Source organism: Odontesthes bonariensis, chromosome 10, assembly GCF_027942865.1.
Source record: "Odontesthes bonariensis isolate fOdoBon6 chromosome 10, fOdoBon6.hap1, whole genome shotgun sequence".
Lineage (NCBI taxonomy): Eukaryota > Metazoa > Chordata > Actinopteri > Atheriniformes > Atherinopsidae > Odontesthes > Odontesthes bonariensis.
The window spans coordinates 21,181,456-21,203,193 of record NC_134515.1 but is presented as its reverse complement, the minus strand read 5'-3'; the positions used below and the strand labels follow the sequence as shown (position 1 = coordinate 21,203,193).

At 40.6% G+C, this 21,738-nt stretch overlaps 1 protein-coding gene across 2 annotated transcripts in view; it reads right to left on the bottom strand.

The window, feature by feature from the left end:
- Positions 1–16,930, bottom strand: part of cacna2d3a (calcium channel, voltage-dependent, alpha 2/delta subunit 3a) — a 126,463-nt gene extending 109,533 nt beyond the window's left edge. For both annotated transcript variants that reach the window (XM_075476855.1, XM_075476856.1), the window contains exons 1-2: positions 16,438–16,930; positions 15,992–16,073 (exon numbers count right to left, since the gene is read on the bottom strand). In XM_075476855.1, coding sequence (XP_075332970.1) covers positions 15,992–16,073; positions 16,438–16,628 — 273 coding nt within the window. In that variant the 5' untranslated portion in view covers positions 16,629–16,930. The remainder of the gene's footprint in view (positions 1–15,991; positions 16,074–16,437) is intronic.
- Between the last annotated feature and the right edge of the window lie 4,808 nt (positions 16,931–21,738).

Sequence of the window (21,738 nt, the reverse complement as noted above, 5' to 3'; positions counted from 1 at the left end):
GACAGACCACTAAATCACAGTCTGTAAAAAAGGGTACTGATACTGATAGGAAATAGACTGTGACATGAGGAGCAAGATGGGAACACTTTGATTGTGGTCAGTTGATGGCCTCTTGACTTTCCCCACATGGTCAGACTGACAAGGACAAAACAAGACTAGGAAACCAGTATGACTAACAGCTGCCACTCTGGTTTAAATGCCTGCTTTATTGAATCACATACCTGAGGTTAATAAAGAACAAAACATACTACAGCACTGCTGCTAACGAAAGATAAAGAATTCTTGAGCTTCTGTGTGGCTTCACAACAATTCAAACTGTGGAACCTCTTTGCTTTTGATTGATTATGGCTCTGTTAAGTCTAGACAGATTACAACGGCTAAATAACGATCACACAAGTCTTACTTTATCATCACTGAAGCACACTGGTTTCTTTCATAAGTGTGTTGTCAGCAGTGACGGCGGCTGTAAATGTGTCATGAACCAAATTAAATCCGAACCAGCTGATGGAGACAGGAAATCATTTCATTTAAAACTGTAGTAAAATGTGTTCATTATTTCAGGATTGTTGAGGTTTCCTGGTGACAAAACAACTCCCCATATACATGAGTGTACATTTAAAATAAAGCTAAGGCGAAGAGTAATTTCATATATCTTAGATATAACTCAGACGAGAGATTTTACTTAACTGCTGTAAGACTTTTATCTAGGACACCAAAAAAAAGCCACTCTTGCAATTTATACATTTCTTTGGGTTTTTTGCAATTTTTTTTATAGATTAGCTAATTTTATGAACTGTGTCTAAAACACAGAAGCTGCAGAAGACAATTAACTGCTTTCAAAGGATAACTTTGAAATTTCCTTCTACAGCACTGTAATCAAAATTCAGACCCAAATAGCACTTTCACTACTTAATAAGGACCTGTCACGTAAATCAATCATTTTCCTCAAGGACTTAAACTTGTTTTAACAGACTCAAGGTCACATAAACTCCAAAATACAATCGTGGCTTTACTGAAGAAGAAACAACAGCGTATCTTTATATAATTTTTGGGGGGGATTTTCTTGTTAGCCAGAAAAGAGATTTAACTTGACTGCTGGAAGACTTTTACGTAAGACTCCACTGTTTAAAAAAGCCACTCTCACAATGGAACAAATACATTTCTGAGGGTTTTTTATAGATTAGCTCATTTTAAGAACTGTGTCTAAAATATGGAAACTACAGAAGACAATTAACTGCTTGGTATGTATACTGCAGACTAACACAGGATACGGTGTATGTTACCCGAAAACCTCTATCAATTGTTCATCATTAATGGTGCCAACGCAGCAGTACAAGTTACCCATGTAAGCTGTGCTAAATAACCCTATTTTGAATTGTGTGCTCATAACAGGAGTTTAACTCCTCCTTACTTTTGTTCCCTAAATATAAAATAAAAATAAGAATAAGAACAAGAACAAAAGTAAGAAGAATTCAGGGACACTGCATAAATCGAGTTTTGGGCCTCTTTCTTTGTGTGTGACTTCTCTGGATTCACTTTCACTCGAGGAACAGCTGCAAGAAATTAAGCGCTGTCGGCCTGTATTGTTCACACTACAAAATATGACTCTCTTGCATTTGGTCCTAATGTGTTTACAATACACAGCTGATCTGCAACAATATTTTTCACCCGACTGAGCCGCAAACTCATCTGCCTGATCTTTATTCCAGATGTCATGCAGACGACTCTCTCATGATTAACCTTAAACCGCACATGAAGCAAGTGACTCCCGGTTAGTTTTTCTTACCTGCTTGTAGAACAAAACTTGCTGGAAACAAAGAGGCCCAAGTGTTGTCACCAGTCTTTAAGCAAATTATGTTGTTTTGTAAGCAGACTGTAGTTTATTCACCATGCTCTCTTTCGTGTTTTCTATGAATTTGTTATTTACCTTTTCTGGGTTTCCTCCTGTCGTATCTCATTGGCTGTAGCTCCTCACTCACAAACTCCTCCCCAGCTGACTCCCCAAGGAAATTAAAGATGCTAGATATTCAGTCAGACACAGGAACCTGCATGTCTGCAAGCCTTTTGAAATGACATCTTTGAAGATTTCACACATTGCAGTTGATGACCACTAATTGACTCGCCAATTTGCCTCAGATCTGGGCCTTCAACTCGACTTCCTTAAACATTTTAAACAAGATTGTTTTTGAATATTCACCAGAGGTTTCGGATAAATCGAGTAAGATGAAGAGTACAATATTCTCCTTTGAAATGAAAACATGGGAAAATAGAAGTACAGTTGACAACACGTACCTCAAATTTATAGTTCAGAGCTGGTGATAATTGAAAATGATTTGAAACACTGTGCAATCTTATTCTGAACATTACCTTAGACATCTCTCACAATTTTATGCCTTGACTATGTAGCATCTTAACTTTTACTAATAACAGTTGAAGACAGCCTACAGGTGAGGCTTACATGTAGTGGACATATACTGACCTGGTAGTGATGCGACAAGAACATTTAAGGATTCACTCATCTGCTGCAATTATTTCCAAAGGTTACATGAGTATCTTCATAAATATCAGTAAAAGTATGTAACATCGGTCTTGTATCCACTTTTGTATATTTTAAAATCTTTCTGAAACCTGAATCAAAACTACACGCACATTCTTCATGTGAGCAAAAGATATGTGCTCTTGTTTTCATTTAGCATAATTGAAACCACTTTCACATCTCATTCATTTCTCTCCTCCACAAAAGTCATCCATCGGCAGCTCCTGGGTGTGAGTGCTTCTGCAGTGATAGTGTTAAAAGGCTGCCTGAGGGCTTTTGAGTGAAACAGTGGAGGAACAGCTGTACACTAGCACAAACACACAGAGGGCCTTATGGCATAGCTGGTAGTGATGCTCCAGGAGCTTGTCCCAGGGTGCACTGTGTCTGTTAGGTATGCACCATTGCCCCTCATATAGGGTGCCAAATACGAGCTCCCTCTAATGACCGCAATCTTTCACTGTCCTCACATGCCAAGCCATCATGGTGTACCCCCCACCTGTACTCATGTACACTTACAGAAGCTCCCAAAGGGCTTAGACTCTCATCCTCAATGCCAGCATGAAAACAAGTCCATGCAAAAATGATTAATTTACGAAGCAAATGCAGATTCACCTCCTTGAAAATTAAAGCTGCAGTCGGCAAGTTTTCAAAATTACGAGTCTAAAGTCGGAAAATTCGAACTGATACAACTTTCAGGTCCCTCCCCCAACCTCTACCAAGCTCCGAATCGCCCCCCAAACCCCTCCCCCTCTGTGGACGAGGTTGTGCACGTGAGTTCACACCAGTGTGAGCGCACACAAGCTGGGGCAGACTCACGCTCAGCAGCGTGTGCACAAGCTGTGATTGACAGGTAGGATTCCTCCACCCTAACTTGATTGGATAAAAACAGCCGGGAGCGCTCGGTTTTTGCAAGCATGATTACAGGCTTCAGAGGGAGCTACAGATTTCGTTATTTTTCCTAAACAGCCTATTTAATATTCTACTTCCAGAATCCCATGACAGTTCAAGCTAATATGACTAAAAAAAAGTTGCAGACTGCCGCTTTAACAAGCGAGTTTAAGAAGTACCATCCTAACTTCCCTTTCTTTTTGTAAGCCATAACTCACTTCACAACAAAGCATCATAGCAGCAAGAGCAGGTCTAATCTGATCATAGAGAACTGATTAATAGTCCACCGTCTTTCTGCAGTTCCTTGAATCTAGTTGGTTTTAGTAGTCTTGGAAAACATTTTTCAAGCTTAGCAGCACGCCCAAATGTGCCCTGCTGCTTCTCAATTCCCCTCCTTGCATTCTCACAGTCTCAGATTAATTCTAGCTGCAGCCAGCATGAAAGTGAAGCGAGAGAGAAAAAAAACGTCGTGGTGGATGCATAAAGGCAATATTCATCCTTGCAAGAGGAGATTTATTATGGGAAAGTTACACTTTTTGGTTTAATTTGAGTTTGCTTAGAAGCGCTCATGAAGAAATAAAGGAAATTTCTGTCTCATCGACAGTGCAGACAAGTGCCTCTGAGAACCACAACACAATCATCAGTAGACATAGTGAAGCCGAAATGAACAAATAAATATGAAAAAACTGAAATAAGTGTTGACCACAAACAAATGATGTTATACTGTTCTTACATTACAAGGTTCAAGAACATGAGCGTGAAGATAAAACTAAAAGTAGTAGAAAAATCCACACTGTGGGATATCAAGTAAGATCTCTTTTGCCAGCCTCAACTCTGAAAGACCTAAGCACCTGGCATGTTAACATGTGCACCCTACAAGCTTCAAAAAGGTATGCTATTATTCTGGGTTTTCATTCAGGAAAGCAAATGATATGATGCTGACCAAATTTGAATGTATTGTTTTTCATTTATTGTAGTGGACAATATTTTTCATCAGTTAAAAACAGAAGCACACATTTTCCAAATGTTCATTAGAGCTTCCAAAATGGCCAATTCAGACTGACAGAGGTATGTAGCGCATTTCCTCATAACTACTCATCTGTGTTCAAACATTTTTGATTTGCATTCACATGATTTGCATCCTGAAAATACAGATTATACAATATAATTTCTTATATAAAACAAAACAAAAATTTTGTCTATAGGAATGCCACCTTCCATCATTTTCCCAACAATTCTTTAGATTTTTGAGATCCTTACACACCTGTATCTCAAATGAATACTGAAAGTAGCCCAATCAGATCTAGTCAAAGGCTACACATTTCCCAGCAAGATATTACAACTGAATCCTTGTAGCTCCATGAGACTGATCTTCAGATGCATGCTTGGCAATACAATTTTCTTTAAAAGATCAATGACGAAGCTAAAATAGCTGCATGTTGTGACTGATGAATACATCAAATGCTGATTTCATGGGTTTAAATGCTCTGTTTGGACATGAATATAGAAAACAGAGCATGTTAGATTTTAGCAATATGGAGAATAAAAAATTCACCGCTAATCTCAAGTCCCTTTCAATTAGAATTTCAGCGAGACACAACAGAGAAAGTATGCATGTTTGCACAGGCACAGAAATAGCACAAGCTAGTATTTGAATGCAATGGATAAAACTTGGTAGTGCTGCCAGTGATTTAACTTCCCATTGAATCTTACTTTGGCCCCTGCACATACACACACCAGACCAACAGCGGATGGTAAAGCAATTTCAATCATTTCTAGGCTAAAATACTGATGGATATGGTCCAACCAGACCAACAACTCTAACTCTGTTGCCAGTATAGAGCCAGCTCTACATCTATGCTTTTTAAGAACTGGTAAGCATTTCAGCAGATTTTAGGAGATAACCTGACATGCACTATGTTACTGATGTTTGTCAACCATCAAATACGGACCTTTGGACTACACTTACTGTTCATCCAAGTCAACTCAGTCTAAATGTAACTCCGACACAAAGTTAAAATTGAACTTCACTGGCATTAAAATACTTCTACTACGCATTGTAACATGTAACTCATATTCCAAAATGGACTTTTTCCCAAAGTTATCTGTTATCTCCTAACATGTTTAATTTTAGTTCTTGAAGTAAGTTTTTTTTATTTGCTATTTTAGACAGCAATAACCTTCTTTTGATAGAGATCAGCAGAAGATTTGAAATTATCGTGCATTGCTTGGTGTCTTACTGACAAAGAGCGTGTCACTTTGAAGAAACCAATATGTGCCAACACAGGGATTGCCATCAACTCAGCAACCCCCTGCACTCATGGTGTCACAGCTTTGTAAATCAAGCAAGGGGTAAAGACAGCACAGCATGAACAAATGAGCTGGAAAAATAATGGGACAAGTAACAACTTAGTATGATCATGCTTCACATTTTAACTAAGGTCCGTAAGCTTCATTTTGTGTGAAAATGACAGTGCTAAACATCATAATGAGTAAAACTGATAGCCTTATGCCATTTACTGGACTGCTCAGATTTCATCACACTGAAGAAGAATTTCTTATTAACCACTGACATAATATCATTTTAAAAAAATATCAACTTTTCTGTGCTTTTTTTGATAGAAATGTGTGGAGCCAGTTCTATGTAAGACCCCATGTCTTAGGCAGAGGTGTCACAGTCTTGTGTCTTACAGTTACAGCCCATGCAAAATAATACCATATGATCAGTATTGCTCAACAATGACTAACACTGCTCCTCTGTTTTCCTGTGTGAGTTGAAAAGTGTGTCACTTTCTCACTGCTCAGCAATACATTAGCATTATCGGCACGCTGAACTATAGCCACTGAAGGCATGGACCATGAAATGTGATAGTGAGACACAAGGAGTTAAAATGAATAGATAATATGCCAAAGATTTGGTCAATTTTATGGTAATTAGTTTCGGAAGATGTTGTTGAATGATAAACTGATGTCTGTTTTCACACTGTATAACTGTGTTTATCCACCTTATGTTGCGTGCAAGTTTGTGTTTGTGTGAGATGTCAGTACAGCTGAAGGTCAGAGGGTGGGACCAATTCTGTCCAGCTGAGCAGGATTTGGCAGTCTATGATAAGTGATGGTGTGTGTGTGTGTGTGTGTGTGTGTGTGCGTGCGTGCGTGCGTGCGTGCGTGCGTGCGTGCGTGCGTGCGTGCGTGCGTGCGTGCGTGCGTGCGTGTGTGTGTGTGTGTGTGTGTGAGAGAATTGGCTGTGTTAATGTGGTGGTAAAAAAGGTGACTTGGGATATACAGTGGCATGCAAAAGTTTAGTGTAAAGTTTAGTTTAGTTCGAAGTTCCCGTAACTGTGACTATGTAGGTAAAAGTAAGGCATAAAACTAAAGATGGCATTTTTATCAATATTTCAATCAGTAATGCTTTATCATTTCCACATTGTTTCACAGTTTTGAAGATAGCAAGAAAAACGAAAAAGGACATCAACAAAAATGTGGATTTGCACGTTCAGACTTTATAACACTCTCTTCAGTAAGTATCATAGCTTGATATCTTGTTTCCAGGCAGTTCAAAGTATTTCGGTACTTGTTTGTTTTCTTGTTTTTTTTTGCTCTTTGTTCTTTTTGCTTGAGCCTGTTGAGGAGCATCAGCTCCATAGATTTTAAAGTGTGTGTAGGATAATCACCCAGCTGTAAAAGCCATCCTCTTTTCATCTTTTTTTACAGAAAACGTGATACTTGCTTCCAAAATGCTCTCTTAATATAATATTCTTACCACGACCAGTGAAATGTATATATAATGTTACCGATTGCTGGAACACTAGCCCTAAGCATAGTCCATCCATCCCCATGCTTAACAATTGGAGATGTGTTATTTTCACGAAAATCTTTGACTTTTCACGCTTTTCTTTTTTTCCCCTATTTTCCCCTAACAATCAACGCAGGTAAGAAGGATCTATTTCAGCTTCATCAGCCCCACTATTTGTGGCTCATCTATTTGTTCGTTTGCAAACTTCTGAGAAGGACTCATGAATAGTCTAGCAAAATCTTCCCGTGCATCTTTAGCTTTTAAACCGAGGAGAGTTTAAGACAGTTGCTTGGAAGGGCTTATGATCACTTCTTAGGAATGTTTGATGAATCAGAATATTTTGAAAAAGTTTTGAAAACACCCGGATCTTCCAAATTATGATTGTGAACGAGCAAGAGCCCTAAAAAGTTAAGCTGTGAGAGCTTATATGTCTAATGACTCATCAGAATCTTAGGGAGCTGGTTTCAGTAAACAAATTTAAACCAATGTTTAAACATATTAGAGGCAGATATGTCTGGTTGTGGATGCTGTCATTGACAATTCTGTCCCCATTTGGCCTGCTATGACCTTGATGATTGGACTTTCTGATGTCTTGAACTTTTTTCTGTTTTAACTTTTCCTGGTTAAATTATGTAAATTAACATAGTTTTTTTTTCAGTTTTATTTTGGTTCTATAGTTTACCTTTACTTTATCCCTTTGACAGTTAGTTTGTCTTCCACTCACTCAACAACTCACAACAAACACATCAAAGTGAGGCAGTCGAGGACCCCTTTAAGTGCAGGACATTGAAGGACTGGAACAGCGGAAGTATTTCTGAAGATCTGGACACCAACACTCCAGTTACAGCACGTCCCAATATCTTCCTCTAAGTATAGTTTAGCTCCGAATCTGCAACCAATTCATAATTAAAGCAGAGGGGTGGAGGTAGAGCAGGGACTTGTGGATAAGAAAGGGGTAAGTGGAGAAAACCAAGAGGGGAATATGCAAAAAAAAACATTTGTAAGAATGTTGACACGGGGACTGGTTGAGAAAAATGTTGAAAATATTATAGAGTGGTGGCAAATGAATGAAAGAAAGAAATAAAGAAACAGACACACAATTGTAAGTAAGTCTAAAACCAGCATGTTGAATAAGCTAGAGTTATGTGAAAATGCAGATGTTTTGGACACATACGTTAGAGTTTGTGATTGATAGGTGAGCTGTAATGTAGTCTGATGTTGTTTCTTGTCTTCACTGTATGTATTCATAAGTGAAGTCTTTACCTGCAGCATACAGGGTGGATCCAAACAACTGGCTGGATGATTGATGTGGACAGCAGCTAGTCACAAACAGTCCTTCACAGAATGCTGCACATGTTAATGTGCTTAATAGTATCAGCCCTGCCCCTTTGTAAGTTGGCTAATGTTTGCAGATAAGTCTGGAGCACAACAGATGAACAATCTGTCATAATTACAGAAATCTGTGTGTGTGTGTGTGTGTGTGTGTGTGTGTGTGTGTGTGTGTGTGTAAGTGTTCATTAATGTATCAAGTAGCCACGGTTAAATGTTCTTTATATGCGGGTCAACATGTGCAGAGACACAGCCAAAGCTGAGCAGCCAAAAGGCGCCCTCGGACCGCAGGAACCTTTTCATAGTTTTATAAATATTTGAATAAATATCTTTTTTTAAACTCGTACTTAGGAGTAGGCCATTTGCTGGCATGAGGACAGCCAGCTGTGATGCAGCTGTTTGGTTTTTAAGTTAAACCAACCTAAATGTGCAAAGATTGATCCGGATGACGTGAGGGTACGGTGAATCTTTGCAACACTGGAACTCACTTTTACAAAAAATGAAAAATACTCATTTTAATTTAGACATTCAAATAACAATCATAATGCTGCCTGGGGAGATATATGCGATGAAGGGATCACAATGTTTTTCTCACTAATCCACCACCCACAGCTGGCCACTAAGTCACTTTCTATGTGTAGCGGAAATGCAACCAGACAAAAAGGCCATGAAGGTATGCTGTCCTTCGGAAAACTCCCCTGTCCCCGTAACCCTAAGAAAGCCCTTAGAGCTGTTTGACAGTGGATATTTATCTTCAGTGCTCACATTCATCATCCGAGCAGCACAGAGCACAACATGTTTCAGTGTATACAAGCACCATGTGAGTGAATGCGTATGCCTTCTTTGTCAGAAACTTCAGGAATTGTAAAGAAAAATTCTTTCCATTATAAACACAAAATAACAATTAAATAAATTATTTGCCATCCTGAGAGAGGCAGGGGATAAATCATGGATGTAAACCACACAACAAGTCATCAAAAGGCACTTGATTTTCTAAGCCTACAAAAACAGAGTCAGCAGTTGAGCTCCTTAAGAATTTAAATAATTTATTCCAGTAGCAAAGGGCCGTTATTGCCTGCTCTTGAGCGCTCCATAGAAAAGGCAGTGTGTTTGATTCACACTGGCTTTTCTCATGCGTTTCTCACCAACAAAGCACTAATTACAGCATGAGAGAGTGTCTGTGTTGGCTAAAGCTGGCCAACAAGGACATGAAAGGATAGCTACCCTCCTGTCCACTAACACTGTAATTAACTCTGTGACAAGAAAGTCCTCGTTCTTTTCCCTGTTCTTTCTGTTGCCATCTCACAAGCACACACACACACCTTTGACTCTTCTCTTCCTCCAAGAGCACTGAAGGAATCAAATTTAGCAAGATCATGCTTTGGTCAATGAGAACACGATAGGAAGGGAGGAAGAGGGAAGCAGGAGAAGAGACGGGAGGGTGAGGGAAGGAGGGACAGTCATCAGCACACATCCATACACACCCCCTCTCCTCACCTCATTGCCAGCGATGCTGAACCAAACCTGACAGCTATTCAATTTTCCCAAAGCTAAATCTAATCTGCAGCCGTCTCCCACTCCCTGACACACTGTTACACTGGAACGCCTCAGCCATCACCCACCTTTTGCAGCAGATTGGCACCATCACAGATACTCCTTTCTCCACTTTGACACACAAATATACATTCACAAACAGTTATCAGTGGGCCAAGGAAAGTAATTAGAGGGCAAAAAATGATTTGAGTAAAAGTGCTCCTAAATTCAGAAGGAACAGAGAGAACAGTCTGACTGTACAACTTCAACTTCTGACTTTGTTTCTTCTTTTCCTTTTTGGCATTAATGGATTTGCAACAAGTAAGTAAAAACGTGCATACAATAAACAGTGTAGTAAACCCAAACCCCATGAATACTTTAGATGAGTCATTAGAAAGTCGATAAGATAGGGTTGTGCCTTAAATTGTCTTGGATAAAACTTCTGTATGCTCTTTTGTCTTGCTTCGTGTTCTGGAACCAGTGAGCACATAAATAACTGCACCCCTCCCCGTCCACCTCTACAAGACAGCTTGTTGTTATCGAGGGCGTCATAAAAATGGAACACCAGCAAAGCATTTCGCTTGACTATGGTAGCACTCAACTAATGATGCATTTTGTGCTTCCTCACAAGCAAACCTCAGCCACTTCGGATCCGCAGACACATCTACACTATTCTGGTGCTCTGGTACATCGGGGCCCTCCATAACAGTGTGGTTACCACCTTCCCGTCCATTTTTGTACAACCACTATTGAATACCCAGGCAAGAAGGGAACTACACTGTGGAGTTTGCTAACAAACCTAGCCTCACAAGTCGGCTAACAAAGGATGATGATACTTCATATCAAGAGGAAAACAACAATCTTGCTGTGTGCACACCGAGCAACCTGTTGCTCAACATCTACTGAAACAAGGATCTGATCACAAGCTTTTGAAGAAAGGGGACAAAGACATCGACATCAGTGGACCTGAGGTGAACCACATGGACTGCTTCAGGTTCCTCTGAATAGACATTTTTTTAATATAAAGATTAATGTTAACATTGGGAAAATATATAAAAAAACTTTAACTAATTAGGGAAAAAAATGTATATGTATACCTGAGGTAGTTTTTGCTTATTTTGAGTAAAACGTGATGGGCAATTAGCAGAGTGGAAACAATTATTCAAACTCAGTCAAATAGGGATTAATCAGTTATTTTCTGGCTGAAAATGACAAAAACAAGTGAGAAAAGAGAGTGGGACATTGTATTAGAGACAATGACAATACATTTTTAAAATGCCTGTTTTAATCTTTTCTCGATAATTAAGTCTTTATTAGCCATCACACCAATCAAAGGGTTCTTATAAGCACTCTTGCATAAGTCGTAGTTCCCTTCTGCTGCTTTAAAGTTTGCAAACACTGTAGAATTGCTGATTACCTTTTGGGTAAAACATTTTTGATGCAATAATATAGGAAATTCTGAAAGTTTCAAAACTTTCAAGCAGTGCATGATCCTGATGAAGACGCACTACACGCCATTAGTTTCCTTATCATTTACCAATTTGTCTTAAACACTCGTACTTAAAGATACAATTTAAATACCGTGAATAATATATGTGTGTTTGTGCAATATAAAGCTCTCAGATCAATAAAAATCCTTGAGGGAATTTTTGAGTAGCATCAGTTTATGCTAGTAAAAACATTACAATTACAGCATAATGTGAATAAATATCTAACTGATGACAAAGAAACTTTCTATGGCTATTAAAAACTGAATTTTTGAGACGTGGATGCAGAAAAAGTCCTACACACAGCTAATCATTATTCCACTCTTGTCTTCCAAATATATAATTAATTTCATATGAACGTGAAAAACGGAAATGCATAATCATTTCCATTTCAAATTTGGTTAATTAGTCATGCTCTTAAATCTAGTTAGCATGGCTTAAATGGAGATTCAAAGCAAAATGAGATATTTTTGTCTGTAACAGACTAACATGTAGCTGCCTTCTGTAACACTATGACATTTAATTTCTATTAAACAAACTGGTGAGAATCACCTCAGTTGCTATCCGTGTTTGAGAAAATGGATCTCTTGGTATGATACAATTTTTACAAAAGTATCAAATTGAATAGCATCTACAACAGAGAAGAAACTAGTCTTTTGAGAAGGTGGCAGTCACAGATAAAGTATTGCTGAGCAAATTTATATATTAATCTTAATGAGTTAATGAAGACAAACAAAGAGAAATGAGAAAATCACAGTATGTAGCTCTGAAAATGAAATGCATAGTTTGTATTGTCACATTTAATTATTTCCTCATTGTTGTAGCAGAGTAGGATACAAGCTTTCAAAGTTTTACTTTAGTTTTTAAAGAAACCCATTTGTTTTAAATCACAAAAATATTACTTGATAGAAAACTCCTTAAATCCAGCATATTGCTGCACATATTTCTGTAAGCCTTAGCCTCTTCACTTCACCAGAAGACTTCACGACTGGTACATGTTTTTCATCCACCCTTTTCTTATTCGGGATCCACTCCACTCAGTTACCCTCTTTCTTTAGGAATATTGACAGCAGACATATCAGTGGCTTGCGGCACTGAGCTCTTGGGCAGTAAAGGAAAATGGTGTGGCCCTTGCACACGCCTCTCAACACAAATACACTCACTCTTCTTCCTCGCCAAAGCAAATCAATTTCAACATAGTCTTGTCACACATCATCACACCCCCCTATCATCGCCTGCTTTTTAGCTCTGTATACGTGCATCTGTAAGAGAGAAAGATTGTGTGTATATGTGTTTGAGCATGCTTTAAGTACGTATGCAAACTTGACATGAGCAGAGAAAGCACATACGCCCACTGCCAATTCCTCGCCCTCAGACACAGCTTCTGCTTTTTACAGATAGAAAATCACCTGCATGAATAGCCACAGTCACACCAGCTGATCATTTTTCTTGTAACTTGCATTACCAAGAGGCTCCAAGTTATTTCAGTGAGGCAAAATATCTCACTACTTTGATTCCAGAGGACTAGTGTGGCCACCTCAAAACACACAGACACAGCCATCACAACAGCCAGGCCGGCTCATCTCGACAGGTTGCTCAATGATACATGAAATTAAAGATTTCAAGAAAACAGCAGTGAAGAGGGTAAAACACACAAAGCTAATTCTTACTATCAGTGGGAGACATTTTATTTGACTTACACAGAAACCTATTGTCTTTACATGGTTGCACGACTGTGGGAATACATACAGTCCATCCGTCCTGCACAGCATAACATACTGTGCCTAGATACATGAGTTATGCTAAATACTGAAGCCTTTATCGATCTTTATTTATTTTTTTCTCAGCAACGTACTAACACGTGCCCACACACTCACACACAAACTCGTACTGACTGATATAACCTTGAAACAAGAGCTGTTTCCGATGAATGTAAGAAGCGTGCAATGGTCTGGGAAGAGATGACAGATCCAGACACGCCGGGAGAAGAGAGACAAGTGAGGTCTGGATGAAAGCAGAAGTGGCTTTTTCAAAATATAAAATAAAAATTTTAACATTTTAATTGGCTTACTTGAAACTGAGTCAAAGTTTAATTCATATGCCCTACGTTCTCCCGAGTATATCAAGCTGATAACTATTTCATGTTTAAATGTAAAAATTACCGTTAAAACCTGTTTTCATTTTCACTGACATGATTGAAAGCATTCATCTGAATTATCTAAAAAGGATGTCTGTAGAAGCTAATAATGTATTTTGATTAGGACCGCACCTCAATTAAAAAAATAATTAAGATGTTTATTGAATGGTTTTGTGTCATCAGTTCTAAATTACAAACCTTTTGTACTTGTACTTGAATGTCTTATTAGAGATAATTAAATTGGAAGTCAAGCACTAAATTAACACCAACTCAACACAAAGGAAGTATCAGATTTAGTTTGTAGCTTTTCAACTTGGAATACAATGAAACAGCAAGAGCCGCAATAATGTAGGTGCCATGAATTTTACAAACTGCAGACTGTAGAGAGAATATTATAAAACCTGTTGAGCGCAGTTTTATCTTTAAGGCACGTCTGTGCCCGCTTAATTAAAGATTTCCATACTGAGCTTTTTCTTTTTAATAAAAATTCATAACGCAATTCTTAAATGTCTAATTTTTCTGAATGGTTTGAGGAGGACGATGCACATTCAGTGACTCAGAATCCATAAAGCAACAGCTGTGTGTGTGTGTGCGTGCGAGTTGAGAAGAGGTATTGCTTTTTCCAAGGGAGTTTAGTTACGCTAGGGTCAGAAAGATGACTGAAGAGAGACTCAGTCCATCTGTCCTCTGCCTAGGGGTGCCTACACAAATGCACACACAAACAGACGCACACAACTCTCAGTCTTTTTTCCTTCGTACCAGCCTACTCTCCAAGTACAAGAGTGTATTTCCCTCAGCTTGTCTACCTTTTCAAAAGCATACGTGCCCTAGGGTCAGCTGTACTGGACTCACAATAAGGAAGAGCATACTGGACACTGCGACACAATGGAAAAGCTCACGGGTAAATGCATGTGGGTATTTATACAACATGCACATTTGTGAGTAACCCCACACTCGCATTTCAACAGTTTGTTGTGAAAGGATGCTCTTAACTGACAACATGGCCCTTTATCTTTTCTTTGCTCAATTAACTCTGCGGCCTTCATTTGCATTTCATAAGGAGGTCGTCACTCTGTGGGAGGGTTATCTTCTTTTTTGGAGGCAGAAAAAGATGAGAGAGGGGAACAGTTTATCCTGTCAAAAAGATAACACCACTCATCTGCCTTATCAGCGGCTGATGAAATCCACGCTGTAGCCGCACATATGTGTATGTGACTGTGTTTCCGATGTGCAGCGCATAGTCATGTGCACTGATCCTGCGTGCTTGTGTAAAGGATACATGTAAATGACAGATGCAGGGTCTGCCTACGCAATATGTCAAATCTCCTGTTCTTTTTGTGTGACATCCAACAACAGAGTGGTCTACCGGCGATCTGGACTGATGGACCCCAAGCACAAAATTGTGTCTGTACACCTGCTGAGAGGTTAGTTTCAGCTTGACCTTTATCCACTAATTATCCATTAGCCAGTTTTAACTCAGCCTTCATCAAATGACCCACCATTAAGAAAATTTGCATTTCATCACTCTAAAATCCTGCATTAATGCCATAAGGCAGAGCAGAAGAGGGATGAGAGAGGACTGCGAAGAGGCATAAAAAGAGGTAAGAGGGTGTTAGAAATGTAAGAAACACTCAGTTGGATAGCAATAAAATAGGCTCTTTTCTGACTGTAATTTCTGTGTGTGTGTGCATGCGTTTATGTGTGTGAATGCAACTGACAGAGTGCTTTAGAGCCTACATTAATTTCAACGGCACATGCTCTGAATAAGCTTTTAAATCTCTGCCTACATAGTCGACATCCATTTCTGATTCTCAAGAGGATAAAAAGTACAGGTCCTGAAGTTTAAGAGATGAAAATCTCAAAAATGACCCAACTCCAATCATTACCATTCATAAGTTTGTTTTTCCCAACCAATGTCATTAGTCTCTTGAAAGCCAGTGTAGCTAAAGCTTTTAGATAAACAGCTCTTTTACTTGGAGTGCCACAAAATTTTAGTTTTGCAAAGGAACAATAATACCAATAATGATTATGAATAAATTTTGAACGTGGTGTGTGCTTTGTGTGTACTGACATAACTGTAGTTAAACCCTGTATCAAGGATATTGGAAGTGTTTCAAAAAATACTTCTCCAACTGTAATGTGCAAGACTTTAACTGTCCAAAGGTGGAAAAAATGCTCAAGCATTTTCTTTCTTTCTTTCGGAAATCTAATAATGTCCAAGTAATGAGACTTCGTGCATTTATTTTACACCTGATGAGTTGCGTGGAGACAGTTAAAAAGCTCACCTTCTGCAGCAGCTGGGAGCCAGAGTACTTTGCAGAGATGGACTTCATCTCCCCACCAAATGCTGAGGCCCATAGCTTCACCCTGCAGACAGCATGCACACAGGGAATGGAGCAAGAAATGAAAATGCCAGTTTAGTGAAGAAAAAAAAAGAAGAAATTGGCTACAAGCTAACTTTAAGAAGTTATGTCAAAAGCTTATTTAAAAACCCTGACTATTCTGTTTTTTTTTTTTTTTTATAGATGTTGCATGATCATTCATTGATGATACTGTAAATAGCTTCTAAATGTCATAAAAAAATATAAACGTGGAAAAAAATATATGATGGGATTACAATGCAACAACGATTTGCTGTGCTTTCTCTTTCGTGGGGCGTTTTGTTTAAGTTCTGCTTTGAAACCTCTTTGAAACGCTCAAACTTTGCGTAAAATGACATCTGGCTACTTACACAGACGGAGGGATGCTTTGGTGGGTGCCTCCCACCCCGGTTGCCCTGGTGCTTAGAGTTGAGAAAAGTAAGAGCACCCACGTAAACCAGGCACTGGAAGCCACACAGCTCCGATCCACCTGCATTTTGGGCAAAAATAACCCCCCTGCGCGCACAGTGCGAGTTTCTGGCTCACGTAGACTTTTTCCCATCCAGGAAATCCAAAAATGAAAAGGAAAATAGGAGTCACCTATGCTGTTTGACTGAATCTCTCATGGCAATATTTGGCTTAGCCTATCAATGGGAGTGGGACGCAGATGAGCGACGCGTCACAGCAGACGGAACGCTCCGCTGCTTTGTGAGTTATCCAAAGTGCTGCGGTGTGGCCCCGCTGACCGGTACGGTGCACTCGACTGTGCTTCCAGCCCCAAAGCCGAGCTCGACTCCTCCGGCTAGGAGAGTCCGCTAAGATTCTTTGATTGGCCAACCTCACACTGAGAACCCACCGTGTAGGTTCGGGGGAACCGGGGAGATCATCAAACGATGCAGCGCACAAGAGCACGCCTACTCCTCTTGAGTGATGCGACTAACCTCCTCTCCCTCACTTTCTCTCTCTCCCTTTCTCGCACACACACACACACACACACACACTCTTTTCCTCGTCGTTCCTCTCTGAGGATAGGCTACCGAGGGTCCCGGTATTGTTGTTGAATTACGCCATACTAAGGACTTGCTTGACTCATTTTTCCTTACATCTCACGGGCTCTGATACAGCAATAATAGCGAGCCTTTAGCTTTCAGGTCAGATCAAATCATGCACTGTATAACCAGTTCACTGAAGCAAGAATTACTGCTTAAGTGCTGACAAAAGAAGGAGAAAAGAAAGTGTGTAAAAAGACAGGAAGGAAGGGGGGGGTCCAGCCTCACGGTGGAAGGAAGAAGGAAGGAAGAACCAGATTAGTCAGAACTGCTGCATGAAAGCATGGCAAATGCACTTTGCAGCAGTGATGTGGCACTGGCAGTGTGGGCATACTGGTTGGGAAAGAGGATGAGAGCCCCCGGGCGACATACCCTATGTGATAGATCGCATTTCACATAGGAGGGATTCTGGCAAAGCACTGGAAGGGGATCAACTTTGACTGAATAGACTATCTCTACCCCTGCAGAGGACTCATTGTCCACCGAAGACCCACCTTTGGCAAATATGGGTCAAACATCAGTGGAAATCAAGTGGCCTGGTTTAGTGGATCTGTAAAAATAAATTAACAAAACTTAAGTAAACAAAAACAAAGCTGGAGCACACCTATTTTTTACACATAGAGAGGAAAAGTCAAACTTTGTGGATTTATGGCCTTTTACAGTGAAAATTGCACAAACAATTTATGGAAACCATTCTGTTTTAGTTACTAAATTCAGTTCTTCTGGTGGGCTGATGGGGGATTAAAATGAGCTTAGGTAAGTAACATCTATTAGCCTGGGAATTCCCATGCTGCTTTGCGCGCGATTTCATTCACACTGCAAAGGCAGCCTGGAAACTACCGCCCTTATTTTTGCCCGAGTTAGGGAACTAATCACAGAACGGGGGGGGGGTGGCAGCAAGACGATGACGACGTCTATGCGCGACACTGAAGCTTGTAGAGTGTTAATCCAACATGGCAGCGGACACAACGTTACCGTTCGATGCAGCCTTAGAAAGTGTTTTAAGTAGCTTAGAACGCAAGTTTACTTTTAAAAATGAGCAACGTTTGGCGTTGAAAGATTTCATTGCCTTCTTCCTCGTCCAATTTCTGTCGCTCTACATACGTCATCTGGTATAAGTGATACAATTGGCTATGAATCGCGCGCAAAGCAGCATGGGAAGAACCAGACGCCATTTGATAGACATTCGTAGCGCCCAATAAACGGCTCTAGGCATTCGTAAACCACGCCTCAAATACGAGAAAATGCACACCTAGTTCCCAGACCACCATCTCATCGAGATGTGGACGCGTCAGCCAGGCTAAACATCTATTGCTTTTCCTTAACATTTTCAATACTCACCAGATGTCACCAGAGAAGCTCCCTGATTGCCAAACTATCATGGACCAAACAGACAAAAATAAAGGTTACAATCAAATCATTCAGTTCAAACACACTAAAAGCTGGCAAATTGATGCAGCTCTATAATAAATATAAAACACTTTATCTGGAATTGTAATCTGGTAAATGCAATGATCACAAACAATAATAAAACCAAATGACCCTTTAAAGTTTAAAAAAAAAAAGTGCTCTCTATGTGGAAACCCATGATCTTGGCAGTAGATGTTACTTTGACACAGGGGCGTCTGTAGCTTGAGCAAACATTCGGGGCTGTAGCCCAGACATGAAAATAATTTTTAATGGGGGTCCGGGGGTTTCTCCCCCGGGAAACAAAATTAAAAAAGGGGGTGTTAAAATGAAAATTTAACACACTTCATGACCAGCTGCTACACAATTAAGAGTTCAGCTTTGGCCACTAGGGGGCCACATCTCGGAGTTCACGAGTAGCCCTACTGCTTCCAGTGAGTAACTCGAGCCACAGTCGATGGCTCGAGCCAATCAGAGGTCATCACCAAATGAAGAGCCTGCCTACTTTTTAACACAACCCAGAAGGACTGAGAAGGAACCAGCTGTGTCGTCGACCTTCATGCTGTACTTGGACGTTTGTTGTGCCTGTGTTCATATACTGTAAGTTTTGACATTTGGTTGTTTGGATGTAATGTTAGTAAGGTTATATTTCTATCTTCAAAATCAGAATTTACCGAAGTTTGTGGGCATTGCGTGTAATCTGAGCCGCGTGTGCGGCATGTAGGCTAGGCCTGCTGATTAGAAATTGCTGTTTTTATCCTGCCGTGTGAAACTGATATTATGCCTTTAATTTAGTAGTAGGCTATACTATCTATGTCTTTACGGTGTGCATAGACAACGCTGTGTATATTCATATCCTTGTCTCTACTAGGTATTTTATGTAGTGTCAGGCTGGACATTTCTGATGTGTGTTAGGCGAGTTTCTTTTAGCAATGCCCTTATCCATCAGATTCTAAAGCGAATTAGCTTTGTTTTGTAGCGAAGTAAGGTGCGCCTTGTTGGCTTTTAATCAACAGGACGATTATAGCGAAATAAAACGGTATTGTCTTTTGACTCGCCAGATGATTTTCCAATCAAGTTTTCTGAGGAATATAACACATAGTTTGTGCTTGGAACGTAGGAAAGGGAGAACATCCTGCACGAGACTCAAAGCCATCGCCTAATCAACAGAGCCATGATCACCAGGTGTTGGAGCAAGACGGAGCTCTTCTTTTTCTTCTTCTTCTTCTTCTTCTTATTATACATATTTTATTTATGTCAGTCCAGAGAGATTCGGGGCTGAACCCCGGAGATTCGGGGCTGAAGCCCCGAATGACCAGGTCTCTCGACGCCCCTGCTTTGACATGAACTGCCCAATACAAGATTGCTGAAGACAAAGTAAGCCCTCTTGACTCGGTGTTTGTCCCATAATGGAGACTGAAAGATTATCTTATCCTACTTCCGTTTTGGCTCCTTTTATTAAAGTTCCCTGTACTTCGAATGTTGTAAAACCTCTTTATGGAATCATGGTTTTTGTTCTCATTTAAATTTTTTCAGTATCTTCTCATATCTGCAAATATTGTTGTGTATTGTTTTTTTTGTCATTTTTATACAGTCATTTATTTGAGAGGCAATGGCAGAGTAATTGCAAGGTCAAAGTCGAAAGATTATCCTTATTATAGCAAAAGTTAGAGTTGAAATTCTTGTTTCTTACAGTTTCATTATAATATGTGGTAATTCCTTGTGGCAGCCATAAAGAAGAGAGAAAGGATTGTCGAATTAATTCAACCTGGAGAGACTCACACAGAGAGAGGAGACAATTGACCCGAACCTGGTGGCGGAGTCGTACGAAGGAAGGAGAGACCGAGGACCTTGAGACACCGGGTGGAGATGGGGAGGTGGTGAGATGCAGCTTGCTGGCGAACAGGGAGAGCCTTATATCTGGATGGTTGATGAGCGATTGGCCACACCTAACAAATCGGCGGTAGTTTTCATAGAATTTTCTTATTTCTCGTTTGAGTTATCCACAAGGCTTATGTCTCTTCTGACAATTCCTGAGTGCAAAGTGTAATATGTATAAAGACACTGTAGTAAGTGGAGTCAATAGCCAAGGAAAGATATTAAAACATCCATATGTACAAACAAAAGCTACCATTAAAGTGGACAGTTTGTGACTGTTTTGTCTTATTTCTTATTATCTTGTGTTTTTTAGTGTATTAGGGTCTTTTTGCTTTTGTCCCCACCAATTGTCATCATTGATTATGTGACAAGTGTCAGGTTTCGGGGTTGGGGGGTGAAGGTGGGAAGGTAGGACACGGACTTACAAAAACAAGGAAGATTTATTAACAAAAAACAAAGTAACATCATAAAACGCGGCAGAGCCGGAGAAAAACGGAACTCATGGGACGTAGGAACCTTAGCGTGGATTTTGAAACTGACATTAAACAAAGATCCCGCAAAACTGAAAGGGGAGGCAGGAAACTAAATAGGGAGTGAGAGTGATTGGGGAGTGAGTGCAGCTGAGGGAAAAAACACAGGTGAAGTGAATGAAACTGATAACCAGAGTGCAGGGAAACTAAAATGGCAAAAACTAAACATGGAGTGACACACAAACATAACCTAAAACATGAAACTAAAAACGTGAGTCCATGGGTGTGACAGAGCCCCCCCCTCAAGGGGTGGATCCCAGACAACCCTTAAGAAATCCGAGGGTGGGATGGTGGGAGGCAGTGGTCTGGCGGACGCCCAGACCGCATAGCAGGAACAGGCAGTGGTCTGGCGGACGCCCAGACCGCAGACGGCATAGCAGGAACAGGCAGTGGTCTGGCGGACGCCCAGACCGCAGACGGCATAGCAGGAACAGGCAGTGGTCTGGCGGACGCCCAGACCGTAGACGGCATAGCAGGAACCGGCGGTGGTCTGGTTGGCCCCCAGACTTCCGTTGGCGCGGTGGCAGCAGGCGGTGGACTGGTTGGCACCCAGACGGCCGTTGGCGCGACGGCAGTAGGCGGTGGTCCGGCGGACGTCCGGACCCCCGATGACGTGGCAGCAGGCGGTGGTCTGGTTGGCACCCAGACTTCCCTCTGCGTGGCGGCAGGAGACGGCCCGGCGGACGCCCGGACCCCCGATGACGTGGCAGCAGGCGGTGGTCTGGTTGGCACCCAGACCTCCCTCTGCGTGGCGGCAGGAGACGGCCCGGCGGACGCCCGGACCCCCGATGACGTGGCAGGAGGAGGA